General features: G+C 53.6%; 1 protein-coding gene across 2 annotated transcripts in view; it reads left to right on the forward strand.

The window, feature by feature from the left end:
* CELSR1 (cadherin EGF LAG seven-pass G-type receptor 1) overlaps nt 1-17,471 on the forward strand; it is a 190,015-nt gene that overhangs the window by 140,827 nt on the left and 31,717 nt on the right. For both annotated transcript variants that reach the window (XM_077949321.1, XM_077949322.1), the window contains exons 10-17: nt 7,423-7,608; nt 8,681-8,794; nt 9,636-9,810; nt 10,720-10,861; nt 13,191-13,311; nt 15,691-15,874; nt 16,222-16,323; nt 17,031-17,125. In XM_077949321.1, the coding sequence (XP_077805447.1) occupies nt 7,423-7,608; nt 8,681-8,794; nt 9,636-9,810; nt 10,720-10,861; nt 13,191-13,311; nt 15,691-15,874; nt 16,222-16,323; nt 17,031-17,125 (1,119 nt within the window). The remainder of the gene's footprint in view (nt 1-7,422; nt 7,609-8,680; nt 8,795-9,635; nt 9,811-10,719; nt 10,862-13,190; nt 13,312-15,690; nt 15,875-16,221; nt 16,324-17,030; nt 17,126-17,471) is intronic.

Here is a 17,471-nt window from a genome sequence, read left to right on the forward strand (position 1 = left end):
AGTTTTGCTCTTGTTGCCCAGGCTGGAGTGCAGTGGTGCAACGTCGGCTCACTGCAACTTCTGCCTCCCAGGTTCAAGCGATTCTCCTGCCTCAGCCTCCACAGTAGCTGGGATTACAGGAGCTTACCACCACACCCGGCTAAATTTGTTGTGTTTTTAGTAGAGATGGGGTTTTGCCATGCTGCTCAGGCTGGTCTCGAACTCCTGACCTCAGGTGATCCACCCACCTCAGCCTCCTAAAGTGCTGAGATTACAGGCGTGACTCCTAGGCTTTTTTTCCAAGTTTGTATACGTGTGTGTGCGCGTATCTCTGTGCAAGTGTGTGTGTGCGTGTCAGTGTGTATGTGCATGTGTGCGCATCTATATGTGCGTCTCTCTATGCATGTACATTTGTGCATGTCTCAGTGCATGTGGCTATATATGTATGCATGTGCCTGCATGTGATGAGACCTGGGTGCACACGGTCTCAGAGCAGCACTGACTTCCTTCTGGTTGTTCATTATCTCTGACCAGAGTGAGCCTGGGGCGCCCTCCTGCCCTCCCTTCAGCGCACAGAGACTCTGCCCTTGGGTTAGCCTCCTCTCCTGCCTTGGGGTTGGCGACATGGGAACACTCACCCTGTCCTCCCAGGATGACCCCCCCCCAGGCTCCTGCGGTCAGGAAGTGCCTCCCAAAGTGGGGTCTGCGCCAGCTGCGTGTCCTCTGCTGTCAGCTGTGTGCCGTGCAGAGCCATGCCTTGTTGCCTTTCCTCCTCTGGACTCTGGGCCTTCTTATGCTGCCCAGTGTGTCCTGGACGCCATCCCCCATCAGGGGAGGCTGGGCTGGGGTCAGATGGTGAGAGGTGAGATGGATTTTATGGAGTGCCTGCTCCAAGCTCTCGTTCCACACAGGGGAAACTGAGGCGTAGAGGCTCTTCACTCTGGACCCCATGGTTCTTTCACTGCCCAGGTTCCTGGGACGGCCACAGGCCCCTCTCTGTCACCCCTATGGGCAGCCCATCTAGAAACGGTTCTGTATAGCCAAGATTGGCATGAGGGTTGGTGGGGAGACAGAAGGGCTGCCTGGCACATGCCCTCGCTGCCGTAAGTGCCTGGTTGGAGGGTGGCGGAGGCAGGACCGAGAGTGCTCCCGGCAGGCTGGTGGAGGTCAGTCCCTCGGCAGATCAGTGAGGGCTCAGGAGACAGGTCGGGGCTGGGGCAGGGGCTCAGGTCTGGACAGGGAGCCTCCTGTTCCTCCTGGTCACAGCTCGGGAGCATTTTCCAGCACAGACCGCTCGGATTGCCTGGAAGGTGCGGCCTGCACCAGGGATGATTATAGCTGGCCTGTGGGCTCTTGTTAAACTTGTCATTTCATGAGTCTCCCAGGCAGCCCCAGAAGCTTCCTTCAGGCCAAAACTTGGCAAGCGCAGTGCTGCCCGGGGATGGTATTTTCTATGTGGTGGGTTCACTGTCAGAACAAATTAAATTGGCTGTTTGGATGCAGGTGATGAATTGGAGCTTCCAAGTTGTCATTTGGCAGTGGGGTCTCTGTCGGAAAAACATGTGCTTTCAGTAGGAACGGCACTGGAAGCCACAGACTCTGTGCTGTTTGCGTAATTACATCATGGAGAGCTCATCCAAAAATCAGGAGTTTTGCCAGGGACTACAGCCAGCCCTCCCTGTGGAAGTCTGGGTGGCTGGAAGGATGTTACAGACCCCAGTGGGCACCTAGAAGGCCCACAGGGCAGCTCCCAGAGGCCGGTCAGCCGCGTGTTACCGAAGGTTCTGGAGGATTTCTCCTTGCCACCATCAGCTTGCAGGCCTCCTGTGGGCCTGTGAGTCTGTAAAGCAGCGGTTTGGGTGTTCCTCCAAGGATGTGCCCTGCTCCCCTGCCACTGTGGTGTGGGACAAGTAAGACTCCATTGTCATCCCACAGCCCAAGCAATTTGGATAATTGCTCTCGGGCACCCAGAATCCACCCACCTTGTCAGGTGGGTTAACCTTGTAATTGCTGAATGCCTCTCGGACCGAGAGCTGGGGACACGCCCAAGAGAGGAGGCAGTTATCACCCGTGAAACAGGTTCATTCTGTGGATATCACTTTTGTTTGTAGACATAACGCCACTTTTATCGCTGGTCTGCTCACTTTGGAGTTTTTAAAGCAAGAACAATGCAAGAGAATGGCAAAGGAAATTAATAAGCTAACTTCTGTAGAACAAAAGAAAACAAAATGGACGCCAGACGTGGTGGCTCACGCCTGTAATCCCAGCACTTTGGGAGGCCGAGGCGGGTGGATCACCTGAGGTCAGGAGTTCGAGACCAGCCCGGCCAACATGGGGAAACCCTGTCTCTACTAAAAATACAAAAATTAGCTGGGCGTGGTGGTGCATACCTGTAGTCCCAGCTACTTGGGAGGCTGAAGCAGGAGAATCACTTGAACCCGGGAGGCAGAGGTTGCAGTGAGCCAAGATTGAGCCACGATTGAGCCACGGCACTCCAGCCTGGGCGATGAGAGCGAAGCTCTGTCTCAAAAAAAAAAAAAAAAATAGAAAAAGGTGAAAAGTTATCTTCTTAAAATAACTATCAGACCAGGTACAGTGGCTCTTGGATGTAATCCCACTACTTTGGGAGGCCAAGGCAGGTGGATCACCTGAGGTCGGGAGTTCAAGACCAGCTTGGCCATCATGGAGAAACCTCGTTTATACTAAAAATACAAAAAGTAGCCAGGTGTGCGGCTAATGTTTTTTTTTGTGTCCTCCCCCAAACAAAAACCCCCAAACTATCGATAGAGACCAAAAATTGAAATACAGTTTTAGTTACATAACCTTTACAACTGGTTAAAACCTGTATCCTGTTTTCTCTCATGAATTTATCTTAGACTGATGTGATATTTAGAAGTAGATTTCTAGGTTAGCAAGCATGTAGCATTTTCTTTTTTCTTTTGAGTTGGAGTCTGGCTCTGTCTCTCAGGCTGGAGTGCAGTAGTGTGATCTTTGCTCACTGCAACCTCTGCCTCCCAGTTTCAAGTGATTCTCCCACCTCGGCCTCCCGAGTAGCTGGGATTACAGGTGTGTGCCCCATTAGCCCCATCACCACGCCCGGCTAATTTTTTTATTTTTAGTAGAGACAGGTTTTCACCATATTGGCCAGGCTGGTCTCCAACTCCTGACCTCAGGTGATCTACCTGCCTCGATCTGCCAAAGTGCTGGTACTTCAGGCATGACCCACCGTGCCCAGCCTCATGTAGCATTTTCTAGTAAATCATTTTGGTATTGTTTTTAGCGTAATTGCAGGTCAAAGAACTTATACCATGTGGTTTCAGAACTTCGAAATGTGGTTTACAGCCCAGATCTAGTCGTTTTTTTTTTTTTCTTTTCGAGGCGGAGTTTCATTCTGTCACCAGGCTGGAGTGCAATGGTGCAATCTCAGCTCACTGCAGCCTCCACCTCCCAGGTTCAAGTGATTCTCCTGCCTCAACCTCCTGAATAGCTGGAATTATAGATGCCTGCCACCACATCCAGATAATTTTTGTATTTTTAGTAAAGACGGGGTTTCACCATGTAGGCCATGCTGGTCTCGATCCCCTGACCTCAGGTGATCTGTCCGCCTCAGCCTCCCAAAGTGTTGGGATTAGAGTCTGGAGCCACCGTGCCCGGCCTCTAGCCAGTTTTGTACACGTACCACTATATGCTCTGCAGTTGTTATCCATAATATTCTGTATATATCAAGTAGGTAAAGTTTGTTGACTGTGGTATTCAAATATTCTTTATCATTATTGGTTTTAATTTTTTTTTTGTCTTTGTCTTCTCACTTATTGAGAGAAGTTAGTTACAGGTCTCCTACCTTGACTGTAGATTTGTCTATTACTTCTCTTAGTAATCTTGATTTTTACTATATAGATTTTGAGGCCAGGTTCTTAGGTGCCTACAAATTTAGAGTTGATTTATCTTCAAATCAAATTGACTCGGTTATCATTATGAAATTCCTCTTTCTTCTGTAGTAAGGATTTCTGCCTTAAATCTACTTTGGCTCATATTAACATAGCTATACCATTTTTCTTTTGGTTGGTATTTATATGATGTATTTTCTTCTATCCTTTTACTGTCAACATTTTCTGTATCCTTATATTTCAGGTAGAATATAAGCAGTGTGCTAATAGTTGTTTTTCTAAAATCTAGGCTATTTTTTTTCAGTTATCTTTAAGTATGAGCATCTTAGTTACAACCTTGTTTTCTGATTCTTCTTACATGTATTTAAACATGGCCATTTGACCCTTATCTCTGTAACACCTACACCCAGAAGTAAGTCTAATGGTCTCACTGAGTCTGTTTGCTTGAAAGTTTTGTGGTTCCCAGTGTTATTTTTGAGTCTGTGTCTGATGATTTTGTGGTCTGTTGCCACTCTTCCTTGCTTCTCTTGGTTTTCAAGCGTATTACCTTATATCCTCATATACTTGGCTGCTTTTTATTGAGTGCTAGACATTTTATTTAAAACTAGAGAGCATGTGAAACTAGAATGGGGGCCAGGTGCAGTGGCTCATGCCTGTAATCCCAACACTTTGGGAGGCCAAGGAGGCAGATCACCTGGGGTCAGGAGTTTGAGACCAACCTGACCAACATGGAGAAGCCCCATCTCTACTAAAAATATAAACAAATTAGCTGGGTGTGGTAGTGGGTGCCTGTAATCCCAGCTACTCGGGAGGCTGAGGCAGGAGATTCACTTGAACCTGGGAGGTAGAGTTTACAGTGAGCTGAGATTGTGCCATTGCACTCCAGCCTGGGCAACAAGAATGGAACTCTGTCTCAAAACAAACAAAAACAAAAAACAAAACACACAAAGAAAAAGAGAAACTAGAATGGGGATGTCATTATCGTCCATGTTTGCTTCTGGCAACCACTGGGAGCACTTGCCCTCCCAGAGCACTTGAATGCAGTCACAGACTTTTTTTTTTTTTTTTTTTGAGGCACAGTCTGGCTCCGTCACCCAGGATGGAGTGCAGTGGCGTGATCTCTGCTCACTGCAACCCCCGCCTCCCGGGTTCAAGCAATTCTCCTGTCTCAGCCTCCCAGGTAGCTGGAACTACAGGCCCCCGCCAGCACACCCAGCTAATTTTTTGTATTTTCAGTAGAGATGGGATTTCACCTTGTTGGTCAGGCTAGTCTCAAACTCCTGACCTCAGGTGATCCACCTGCCTCGGCCTCTCAAAGTCACAGACTTTAATGCAGTCACAGACTGAGATGGTTCAAAGCTGGGCTTCCAGTCCTGCAAGGGTGGATCTTTTTCGTTTTTTATTGTTAGTGTAAACCCCTCAGGGTTCCAACCAGAAGCCAAGGAACAACCCTTGGCAGTCCGTGAACCCCAGTTTTTAATCCTCCAGCCCCATGAACCTAGAAAGCTTTGAGGCATCCTGAGACTCTAGGTCACAGGTGACTGATGAGGCACGGCATCACCTGCTGACCGGGCTGAAGAGTGCCAAGGAGGGCAAGGGTTTCAGGTACCTGGCAGCCGTGACCTGACTGCACGCTCAGCCTCCACTGTGTCTTCCAGAACCAGCTGCCGGCCTTGCAGGGAAACACACCACGCTGTTGTGCAGATTCTGTCTTTTCCTTGGTCATGAGCCTGAAACTCTGTTTTGCCTGGAGCCACTTCAGTGCCTTCAAACAGACATTCTTTAATATTTTGTCTCATGTTCGTAGGTGATTTCAAGAGGAGAGTTGGTCCAAATTGCCAAGTCCTTTCTTTTTTTTTTTTGAGATGGAGTCTTGCTCAGTCGCCCAGGCTGGAGTGCGGTGGTGCAATCTCGGCTCACTGCAAGCTCCGCCTCCTGGGTTCTCGCCATTCTCCTGCCTCAGCCTCCCAAGTAGCTGGGACTACAGGTGCCCGCCACTACGCCCGGCTAGTTTTTTGTATTTTTAGTAGAGACGGGGTTTCACCATGTTAGCCAGGATGGTCTCGATCTCCTGACCTCATGATCCGCCCGTCTCGGCCTCCCAAAGTCCTGGGATTACAGGCGTGAGCCACCGCGCCCGGCCGCCAAGTCCTTTCTTAGGAGAACTAAGATTTTGACACTGTCCTTGGCCTACCTTATTTTACAATATGAGCATCTTAGGCCATTCGCAATGCTGATTTTTGTTTTTTTTCATGCATGTAATTAAACACAGAGGATTAAATCTTGTCTTATAAAGTATGTTTGCATCCAAAAATAGGAGCCCAATAGTTACCTGAATCGAGCTGGTTCCCAATACTTAAAAGCCTAATGGGGCTTGGTCTTGGCCCTTCGCTTACTTGACCTCCATGAAGCGATTGATGCTTTTTCCCATAGAATAAGACAAGCAATTCTGATGAGTGTTTTGGCAGCAGCAACAAAGAACAACTTTGCCTACTTTTTTTTTTTTTTTTGAGACAAGGTCTCGCTCTGTCACCCAAACTGAAGTGTACAGTAGTTGCTATCTTGGCTCACTGCAACCTCCACCTCCTGGGCTTGAGTGATCCTCCCACCTCAGCCTCCCAAGTAACTGGGATTACAGGAACACACCACCATGCCCGGCTAATTTTTGAATTTTTAGTAGACACGAGGTTTTGCCATATTTGCCAGGCTCTCTTTGACCTCCTGGCCTCAAGCAATCCACCCGCCTTGGCTTCCCAAAGTGCTGAAATTACAGGTGTGAGCCACCACACCCAGCCAACTTTGTCTAATTATTATTATTATTTTGAGACAGAGTCTCGCTCTTGTCTCCCAGGCTGGAGTGCAGTGGTGCAATCTCAGCTCACTGCAACCTCTACCTCCCAGGTTCAAGCGATTCTGCTGCCTTAGCCTCCCGAGTAGCTGGGCTTACAGGTGCCCGCCAGCATGCCTGGCTAATTTTAGTATTTTTAGTAGAGACAGGGTGTCACCATGTTGGCTAGGCTGGTCTTGAACTCCTCATCTCAGGTGATTCACCTGCTGTGGTCTCCCAAAGTGCTGGGATTAAAGGCCGGAGCCACCACAGACAGCCAACTTTGCCTTTTTTTTTTTTCTTGATACCAAGTCTCATTCTGTCACCCAGGCTGGAGTGCAATGACACAATCTCAGCTCACTGCAACCTCCACCTCCTGGATTCAAGCAGTTCTCCTGCCTCAGCCTCTGAGTAGCTAGGATTACAGGCACCCGCCACCACACCTAGCTAATTTCTGTATTTTTAGTAAAGATGGGGTTTCACCATGTTGGCCAAGCTGGTCACAAACTTTTGACTTCAGGTGATCCACCCGCCTCAGCCTCCCAGAGTGCTGAGATTACAGGCCTGAGCCACCGCACCCGGCCAACTTTGCCTACTTTTTAAACCCATCTTGTATCTGGTACCACAGCATCAGTCCCCCTTCACAGCTTCCTTGTTTAAGTGACTGCAAAGCGTTGTCTCTTTCATTGTCATTGTACCAATCAGTTGGTGTGGCTCTCCCTGCTCCAGATCCTGAACAACTACCTCCAGTTTGAGGTGTCCCATGGCCCCTCCGATGTGGAGTCCGTGATGCTGTCCAGGTTGCGGGTGACTGACGGGGAGTGGCACCACCTGCTCATCGAGCTGAAGAATGTTAAGGAGGACAGTGAGATGAAGCACCTGGTCACCATGACTTTGGATTATGGGATGGACCAGGTGAGCTGGTACCTGCACCTCCTCTGGGGATGGACCCTCTGGCCCAGGGAAAAACAGAATGACCCCTTGATGTGCCAGGACCCGCCAGAGACCTTGTGGATTTGGGGAGGCACTTTCTGGGCCCCCGCAAGTGGGCTTCTGAAGATGCCGAGGTCACTGGCATCTTCCTCACCTCCTTTACCCAGATGCCCCGCCCCCGGCAGTCAGCAGCTGACTTCCTCCAGCTGCATTTCTCAACATGATGCTGTTGGTGCCTTCAGCAGTGGTTTCTTTTAGCAAAGCCATGTTGAGCAACTTGCGCCTGCAGGCTCAGCACCGTGTCTTTAGGGTACTGAAGTAGCAGTGCCAGGGCCCCTGCCCTCAGAGCATGGATGGGGAGCAAAACTGGGAAAGCAGTGAGACCCAGGCCCTGGACAGGCCTGTGAGACACCAGGGAGCCACGCCTGTCCTAGCAGGCAGATGGCGTCATCCCAGACATTGTTCAGAATACTTACCGAACCAAACTGGCTTTCCACAGTTTGCAGGCGGGTAACTCAAGATGTTGTCTGTGAAATGCCCACACACTTAAGGGGCTACCTGGGATTTCCAAGAGCTCTTGGAGCCAAGGCTCATCTTACAACACAGACCTGGGAGTAAATAGGTGTGTTCCAGGCACCTGCTTTTCTGGGACTGGATCTCAGCCAAGACCCTCTTGGGTTCCCACAGTGTTAATGGGTGAACGAATTTCCGTTCGCTGCCGTCTTCCTGATTCGCCAAACTCTGTCACAGCAGGGCTGGTTTAGCGTTGTGCCCTTGACAGAGGTCGGACAGTTGCCCACGTTGACCCCACTGGCCGCTTCGGCTAGGCTGGGACATGGACACCTATCCTCTGGCCTGGTCCCCTCGCCCTTATCATCACAGCCAGCCACGCTGTCCAGCTGGGCCCAGCTCTCTCTTTGGAGGCCCAGATGTCCTCAGGCTCTGGGGAGCTTGTTGAAGCGACTGTTTAGGCTTCCAGCACATTCTTCAGGCTGGAAGACGTTTCTAGGATGGTGGACTCTGCCCCCAGAGCTCCGCCCCTCTCTCCACACAGAACAGGGCAGATATCGGGGGCATGCTTCCCGGGCTGACAATCAGGAGCGTGGTGGTCGGGGGCGCCTCTGAAGACAAGGTCTCCGTGCGCCGTGGATTCCGAGGCTGCATGCAGGTAGGTGGGGGCGGTGGCGGTGGAGTCGGGGGGGGCCTGTCCCTCACAGGCGGCTCCGAGGCTGCCAGCACCACCGTTGGTGCCGTTGGTCACCCTGTTAGCTTTCAGTGAGTGAAGAATTTGTCTGATAGACATCCCCACTTTAACAGCTCCTGTTTCCTCTTTAGACCCATCCTTCCCCGCGGTTCCCCTTGGCATCCTGGCCGTCCCTGGCCCCCACAGCTCCCCACTGCCATGCCAGCCACTTGCCCGCTGCCTTTGTGAAGCATCCTGAATTGAGCCCCTTGCTGCCGCCCCCACCCAGTCCAACCACAGACGTCACCCAAGTAGGCCCCGTGCCTGTTCCCTGGAGCCAGGGGTTCCAGCTACAGCCGAGGGAACTGCTCTCAGAGTCGCTCAGCTCTCAGCCCCCTTGGCTCTCAGCCCCCTCGGCTCTCAGCCCCCTCGGTTCTCAGCCCCCTCGGTTCTCAGCCCCCTCGGTTCTCAGCCCCCTCGGCTCTCAGAGTCGCTCAGCTCTCAGCCCCCTCAGCTCTCAGCCCCCTCGGCTCTCAGCCCCCTCGGCTCTCAGCCCCCTCGGCAGGGATGTCCACTCCTCACACTCCCACCGTGCACCCCAGGAGATCGGGCCGGCGTGCCCTCTGAGCTCCTCACCCAGCCCTCCACTGCACTCCGGCCACCAGGCCATGGGGCGGGAGGAGCAGCCCTGCCCACCACAGCTCTGCAGATAAATGAGGCGTCACAAATGAATGCCTCGCGAGGGACCAGAGACGTCTCAGGGTTCCCTTAACCCCTACTTACCTTTCCGGGCTCCTGCAGCCCCAATGCCCTTTCCTTAATGCAGGGAGTGAGGATGGGGGGGACGCCCACCAACGTCGCCACCCTGAACATGAACAATGCGCTCAAGGTCAGGGTGAAGGACGGCTGTGATGTGGAGGACCCCTGTACCTCGAGCCCCTGTCCCCCCCACAGCCGCTGCCATGACACCTGGGAGGACTACAGCTGCATCTGTGACAAAGGTGGGACCGCCCTCCTGGGGCCCTTCAGTGACAGGGAGGCCTCTCATGACTGAAACACAGGAGGGGGGCTCAGTTTGGACGTTGGTGTCCCCAGCCGAGTTCCTGTGGTTCTGTGGAGCGCTGAGCTTTATAACAAGTAGGCCCCATCTAGAGAGAGACTCTGAGCCTCTTCCTTACTTGAGGCACAGAGTGCCCCAGGTGCTCTCCTCAGCACATGGGGTGATCAGCAAAGAAATGATGAAAAGTAAGGCTGGGCGCAGTGGATCACACCTGTAATCCCAGCACATTGGGGGGCCAGGGTGGGTGGGTCACTTGAGGCCAGGAGTTCAGGACCAGTCAGGCAACATGGTGAAACCCCATCTCTACCCAAAAAAAAAAAAAGTTCGCCCGGCATGGTGGCATGCACCTGTGGTCCCAGCTACGTGGGAGACTGAGGTGGGAGGATCACTTGAGCCTGTTAGGCAAAGGTTGCAGTGAGCTGAGATCATGCCACTGCACTTCGGCCTGGGCAACAGAGCAAGACTGTGTCTGAATGAATGAATGAATGAATGAATGAATGAATGAATGAATGAATGAGTGAAAAGTACACGTTAAGGAAATCCTCCCTTCAGGGTGGCCTCTGAGATTTGAGGTGCTGAAGTCATCTGCTGGTGGCCATTCCCCATGTGTCCTGGGGCGGCCTGGGCCCCGTGTTCCAAGGCTCTCACAGCCAGGAAGGCCTTCCTCTCTGCATTCACCGAGTCTAACCCACCTAACGCTGTGTTTTTGGGGACTCTGTGGCAGCCTGTCTCTTCCCTCTGCCGAGTACCAGAGAAAGTCAGATCTCGGGGAGACAGGTTGCTCCAGATATTTTAACGTGGAAGGTCTCATGGATTCTGGGTGGAGGTAATGCTGGCTCTGTCCTTGCAGGGTACCTTGGAATAAACTGTGTGGATGCCTGTCACCTGAACCCCTGCGAGAACATGGGGGCCTGCGTACGCTCCCCCGGCTCCCCGCAGGGCTACGTGTGCGAGTGCGGGCCCAGCCACTACGGGCCGTACTGCGAGAACAAGTAAGAGCAGCCCCGGGACCTCCCTGTGCCTTCAGAGTCCACGTGGCTGTGTTCCCTCTTCAGTCAGTGTCTTCTCTTTCTTATTTTGACCCGAAGATATGTGTAATTCTGGATAACAGGGACATTTTTTTTTTTCAAAATTGGCATGAATTAAATGATAATTTTTTTTTTTTTTTTGAGACAGAGTCTTACTCTGTCATCCAGGCTGGAGGGCAATGGTGTGATCTTGGCTCCCTGCAACCTCCGCCTCCTGGGCTCAAGCGATTCTCCTGCCTCAGCCTCCCAAGTAGCTGGTCCTACAGGTGCCTGCTACCATGCCCAGCTAATAATTTTGTATTTTTAGTAGAGATGGGATTTCACCATATTGGTGAGGCTAGTCTCGAACTCCTGACCTCAAGAGATCCACCTGTCTCAGCCTCCTAAAGTACTGGGATTATGGGTGTGAGCCACCACGGCTGGGCAATGAGAATCGATTTGGACATCTCAACTAACCCCATTGGATCATGTGTCCACGCCAGAAACGTGCAGTATGACTCACCCGGAGTCCTCGCTGTGCCCAGAGCGAACAGACCCCATGAGATGCAACGAGACGTGTGCGATTTATAGAGAATGCTTTCTCTCTCGAGTCGGTGGGGTTGAGGTCGTGTCTGATGAATGTGGAGATCCTGGTGTGGTTAGGACAGGCAGCAGCATGCTCTTTGGGCTCCCAGAGTGCCCTTTGCATAGGGATCGCTGGGCACAGTGTGTAGTCATTACAAGCATCACTTTGTCCAAGGTGGAGCTGCTTGGTTCTTCATAAACCAAGATTCTAGGCCACCGTGGAGGTGATGCCCCCATGGCTCATTGTCCTCAGCTGCTGGTGGCCCTCAGGTGTGGGGACACCTGCTACGCTCTGTTCTTTGTCCACCTGAGCCTAGAGCAGGTGCTGTGATCCCGGCTGTGACCCCATGAGTGGGAAGCAGCCTGTGCCCTGGAGCTGGTGACCTCACGAGAAGATGGCACTACGTCATTCTTGGATACCAGCAAGATCGAATGCAAGGGAGAGTTTAGAGGAGGTGCCCTGGGAGTGGAGAGGGAGGTGGGAGCCAGTGAGGCTGAAGCCAGAGGGCTTTCTGGGAACGAAAGCAACAGAGCCAAGCTGGAGAGGGGTAAGGGGATGAGGCTGGTCTAGAGAGGCCTGGGTGGGGACGGGGGTGGGCCCACAAGCCAGGAACAGAGCTTGGCTGTGTGGAGGCCCTGGGGGCCCAGCACTAAAGTGGCAGAACCGGGTGTGGTCTTAAGGAACCCCCAGCTGCGGCATGGAGCACAGCTTGGAGCAGGGCGGGGTTGCTAAGAGGCTGATCCAGTGTCTCCATGCCCAGTGCCGCGGTCATCAGGGCTGCAGGGGGTGAAGGCTCTGGGGCCCCCACACTGCACACATACATCCATAAACACCAGACTCTTATATCTGGCCGGTTGTCTTTGTGACGCTGATTTGTACACAGTCCTTAATACTTGCTCATCAAGTGAGTGAATGCTAGAGCTGGCAGCTGGGTAGAGGGAACTCGGTTAGCCAGGATGGGGAATGCAGGAGCCCGCAGGACACTCGGGCGGGGCCGTTGCAAGCAGGTGGGCCTCCAGGTGACTGCACAGGTGCAGCCCCTGTCAGGAACAGGTAGGACGACTCATGCACAGCAGCGGCCGGCACCTCGGAGGCCTGGCTTTGTCCCTGCAGTGTTGCTCATCTTCAGTGTCTGTTGCTCTCCGCCGGGGGAGGCTCAGGGAGGCAGGACTGGCTTCTACTGGGTTCTGAGTGCATGGACGTGTGCTACTGACCTAAGGGGCACGCTACACCAGGGCACGGCTGCCCTGAGCATCTGTGGGGCTGGTGGCCAGGGGACCTGGGGGACAACAAAAGCTGCCACACTCCCTGTTCAGGAGCCTCCCGCGGGCATCTCATGCTGGCACTCACCCCAAGCGCACTTTGAGAAGTTGTGCCAGGCAGCTGAGTTCGGTCTTCCTGTGTGGGGCTGTGTCGTGAAAGGCCAGCTCTTGCAGTAGGGTTCACTGTCATTAAGCCCCAGTGAGCCAGGCGTCATGTGGACGTGGGGCACACAGTGGACGCAGATGCCGTCCCAGTCGCTTTGGGCATGGCGGATCTGTGGGTGGGGGGTGAGGTTGGGAGCCAGTAGAGGGGAGACTGAGGCCACATAATGTGAAAGCGAAGCTCCCAGAGCTGGACCCAGCCAGGCCTCCTGGGCAGCCATCTCCACGCTGCCAGCGGGCCTCTTCTTGTTCCAGAAGGCACAGTTGCATAAACCTTCCAGCTGCCCTCTTATTTTCCCCACAGACTCGACCTTCCGTGCCCCAGAGGCTGGTGGGGGAACCCTGTCTGTGGACCCTGCCACTGTGCTGTCAGCAAAGGCTTTGATCCTGATTGTAATAAGACCAACGGCCAGTGCCAATGCAAGGTGAGGCCCAGCCCCCATGGTCCCTGCACGCCCACCCCAGGCCCTGAGCCCCAGGGAGATGGCTGTGTGTGCTAACACACATGCACAGATGCCCGTACATACACACACGCCTACACACCCTGCCTGTACACACCCCCTACATACACACATCCCTACACACACCCTGCCTGTACATACTCACACCTGCACACACACAGCTGTGCCCACTCCCACATTTGTGTACAGATGTGGTTTTTGGTTTCCTTGCTGTTCCCCTGTGCTCTGTGACTACTCCATGGCTGTTTTCCACATGTAAACTACGGGTTCAGCCCTGCCAGCCCCCGCCCGTGGAACAGGAATCCCTGCCTGCTCCCAGCCCACTGCCCATGGCTATGGGCAGCCCAGCCTTTTCTGAGGGCTGGCTCATCTCTGGCACCACCCCAGCCCTCCTGGTTGGCCATTTTCCTGGTCTTTTTTTTTTTAAGATGGAGTCTCGCTGTGTCGCCCAGACTGGAGTGCAGTGGTACAATCTTGGCTCACTGCAGCCTCTGCCTCCCAGGTTCCAGCGATTCTTCTGCCTCAGCCTCCTGAGTAGCTGGGATTATAGGCGCCCACCACCACGCCCAGCTAATTTTTGTATTTTTAGCAGAGACAGGATTTCACCATGTTGGCCAGGCTGGTCTTGAACTCTTGACCTCAGGTGATCCACCCGCCTCAGCCTTCCAAAGTGCTGGGATTACAGGTGTGAGCCACCGTGCCTGGTCATTTTCCTGGTCTTTACCAAGCTGACATCACATGACAACAGCAGTTTTAAAATAGAAAGCGTCACTAAGTGTGTTATGCCCCACCCGTGTCCAGGGCTGTCCGTCCTAACCTGCGTGCAGCACGGAGCTCACATCTCATGTCTCCAGATGTGCACATGTGTTCTCAGTGCAGACTCTAGGGACCCCTCCCCACCCCCTCAGGATACGTCACCTCCTTCAGGATCTTCGTGTACACCACAGCCATAGCACTCATAGTAACTTGAAACCCAGAGTTACTAGTTATTAGGTCTGAGGGTAACAGGAGCCTAGGCGAGGGACATGAGCTTCCTGCAGATGCGGCCGGCCCTAGGAGGGAAGCTGGCATCAGGGTACCCTTGGATGCCATCCCGTGATGTCAGTAGTGTCCTGAGTGCCTGCAGTGGTTCCAACAGCAAGTGGGACTTGTGTCCTAAAAGGCTCAAATTAAACAGCTCTCCTGGGTCCGGGTTGGTCCACACATGTCACCAGATGGTGGTGGTGGCACAGTGGGTGGCAGAGCACAGGGGACGTTGGAAGTGAATTGGCGAAAACTTGCCTATGATTTTTTTCTCATTCAAAGTTATAGGCAGGGTGTGGTGGCTCATGCTTGTAATCGCAGCTACTCCGGAGGCCGAGGCAGGAGGGATTACTTGAGCCCAGGAATTCAAGACCACCCTGGGCAACATAGTGAGACTCCCACTTCTACAAAAAATAAAAATATTAGCTGAGCGTGCTGGTGCATGCCTGTGATCCCAGCTACTCGGGAGGCTGAGGTGGGAGGATCACTTGAGCCCTGGAGGTTGAGGCTGCAGTGAGCTGTGATTGTACCACTGCATTCCAGCCTGGGCAACAGAGTGAGACCCTATCTCAAAAAAATAGAAAAACAAAGTTATACAAAATGTAATAAAAAAACATAAAGATCGCAGTCACCCCATGTCGCCTCCCAGCTGTGATTGTTAGTGTTTTAGCATCTCTTCTGGGCCTGCCGCTTACCGCCATTTTACACTCAGTTGGAGTCCCCGCCTGTCACACAAGTTTGAACGTTGCTCATGAGTCTCCCCAAGTCACAGCCTGCCCCATTTTCTGGGGCGGGGTTGGGGGTTTGCTACTTGGGCCTGGGGAGGCCCAGTGACCGGCCGGCCCAGGCAGTGTAGCCGGTAAATGGCAAGGGTCAAGCATGAACCCAGGACTTTCTGAATCCAAAGTACAAGCTCTTGATTGTCACCCTGACCCACCCAATGGTGGACGTTCAGGTGGCTTCTAATTTTTCCAAACAACTTTAAAAAAATGCCCAAGGGCTATCCCCACGCGTAAGCCATTTGGATCTCTGATTCTTTTTAGGACAAATGCAAAGGTGCTCGCTGCTGAGATTTGCTAAGACATGAGGGAGGGCATGCTTCCCAAAAGAACTGCTCTCCTGGGTCCGGCCTTGTGGGGCCCTGGGAGGCAGCCCCTGTTGGGTGTGGGATGTGGGCAGAAGGTAGCCATGAGGGGTGAGATGGCTGGCGGCCGACACACGCACCCACGCGGGAGTCTGGACGTTGCTTGGAAAATGCGCTGCAAGGTAGGGCCTTTCCTGGGCATCTGAAGTCACAGGCCCTGCCTCTGGCTTTTGCAGGAGAATTACTATAAGCCCCCAGCCCAGGATACCTGTCTGCCCTGCGACTGCTTCCCTCATGGCTCCCACAGCCGCACTTGCGACATGGCCACTGGTCAGTGTGCCTGCAAGCCCGGCGTCATCGGCCGCCAGTGCAACCGCTGTGACAACCCGTTTGCCGAGGTCACCACATTCGGCTGTGAAGGTCAGTGTTGCCCCTTGACACCCTTCAGGTTACAGCGCAGGGACAGGCTGCTGCCCTGGCGTGCACGTGTGTGCATGCATGCCGGCTGTTTGGGGGAACCCTGGGCTCCCTTGTGTTCTGCTTTCTCTTGACCTTCTAGAAACCTGGTTCTACATGAGGGGGTATGGGTCAGAGCCTGGTCACCCCCTCTCCAGCTCTGACATGGATGGGGGCAGGGGAGATGCTAGGGTTCAGTTCTTGGTGGGAGCAGGGCCTCCTGCAGGGAAGCACACGCAGACAGTGGTGTCTGTTTGTGGTGCTGGGCACGGCATGCCCCGCTGAGCAGCCTTCTCTCCTCTGTACCCCAGTGATCTACAACGGCTGTCCCAAAGCATTTGAGGCCGGGATCTGGTGGCCACAGACCAAGTTCGGGCAGCCGGCTGCGGTGCCGTGCCCCAAGGGATCCGTCGGTGAGTCCCCGGGGCCTGTGGCATCCACGGGTAGGGAACTGAGGCACGTGTCCTTGTGGGAGAGCCGGTCGAGACGTGGGGACTCACGGAATGTTTCGTGCTGAAGAAACATCAGCAGGCAAAGTGCCGGGAAGAAATCAGATCACCTTTTCCCTACCCGTAAATACACAAAGCAGGCAGAGGACGTAACAGAAACATGAACAGCGTAGTGCATGTGGGGACGCCCGCCAGTCAGGCCCAGCCAGTCCCAGCTGCGTCACTCAAGCTGCGGCACCTGGACAAATGGCTTCACTGTTTGTAGCATTGGGTTTCCTCTGTGAAATGGGGACAGTGACTTTGTCCCCACTGTGAGGGGCGTCTGGGGAGTGCAGTGAGGCAAAGAAAGGCCTGGCCGAAACAGATTCCTGGCACATGGGATCATGGCCGCCCAGCAGATGGTGTTGCTGATTTCTTTCCTTGCGGACTTGCTCGGAAGCTCTGGCTCCTGTTGGCTGGGCACCCAAAACGTCTGATTGTCAGTGTCAGAGCAGCTTCGGCGTGGCCCTGACATGAAAGAGGGGCGCTGGTGTTGGCCTTCCAGCCCCCCTGGGGTTCTCACCGCCACGCAGTGTTCTGGGTTTCAGTACATTCGGACTGGGGATTGAAATACACAAGCATTGATCAACAATTTGAGTTTCAGGCTTTGCACACCTGCTCTGCTTCCCTAGGAAATGCGGTCCGACACTGCAGCGGGGAGAAGGGCTGGCTGCCTCCAGAGCTCTTTAACTGCACCACCATCTCCTTCGTGGACCTCAGGGCCATGGTAGGGGCGCCTCGAGGATGCGTGTTCAGCCGGGGCACATGTGTGTTCATGTGTGCATGCTCAGCCGGGGCACGTGTGTGTTCATGTGTGCATGCAAGGGTTTGTGTGGGCCGAGGCTCCTGGGCTGGGGAGTGTCGGGGCAGCTGTGATGCTGCAGGGACAGCCCCACGGGCCCACAGCCTGGAGCCAGTGGTTCCTGTGGACTTGGGGGCATTGGCACCTGAGCCAGTCACCCCCCACGTGCACTTCTGTCCCCCAGAGGACCCAGCTCTGTGTCTTTCGTTCTGAAAACGCAGGGTCCCTGCATTTGACTCCATTTGCCCCCTGATCCTGCCCTATTTCATAG

The sequence above is a fragment of the Macaca mulatta genome, chromosome 10 (assembly GCF_049350105.2).
Source record: "Macaca mulatta isolate MMU2019108-1 chromosome 10, T2T-MMU8v2.0, whole genome shotgun sequence".
Taxonomy (NCBI): Eukaryota; Metazoa; Chordata; class Mammalia; order Primates; family Cercopithecidae; genus Macaca; species Macaca mulatta.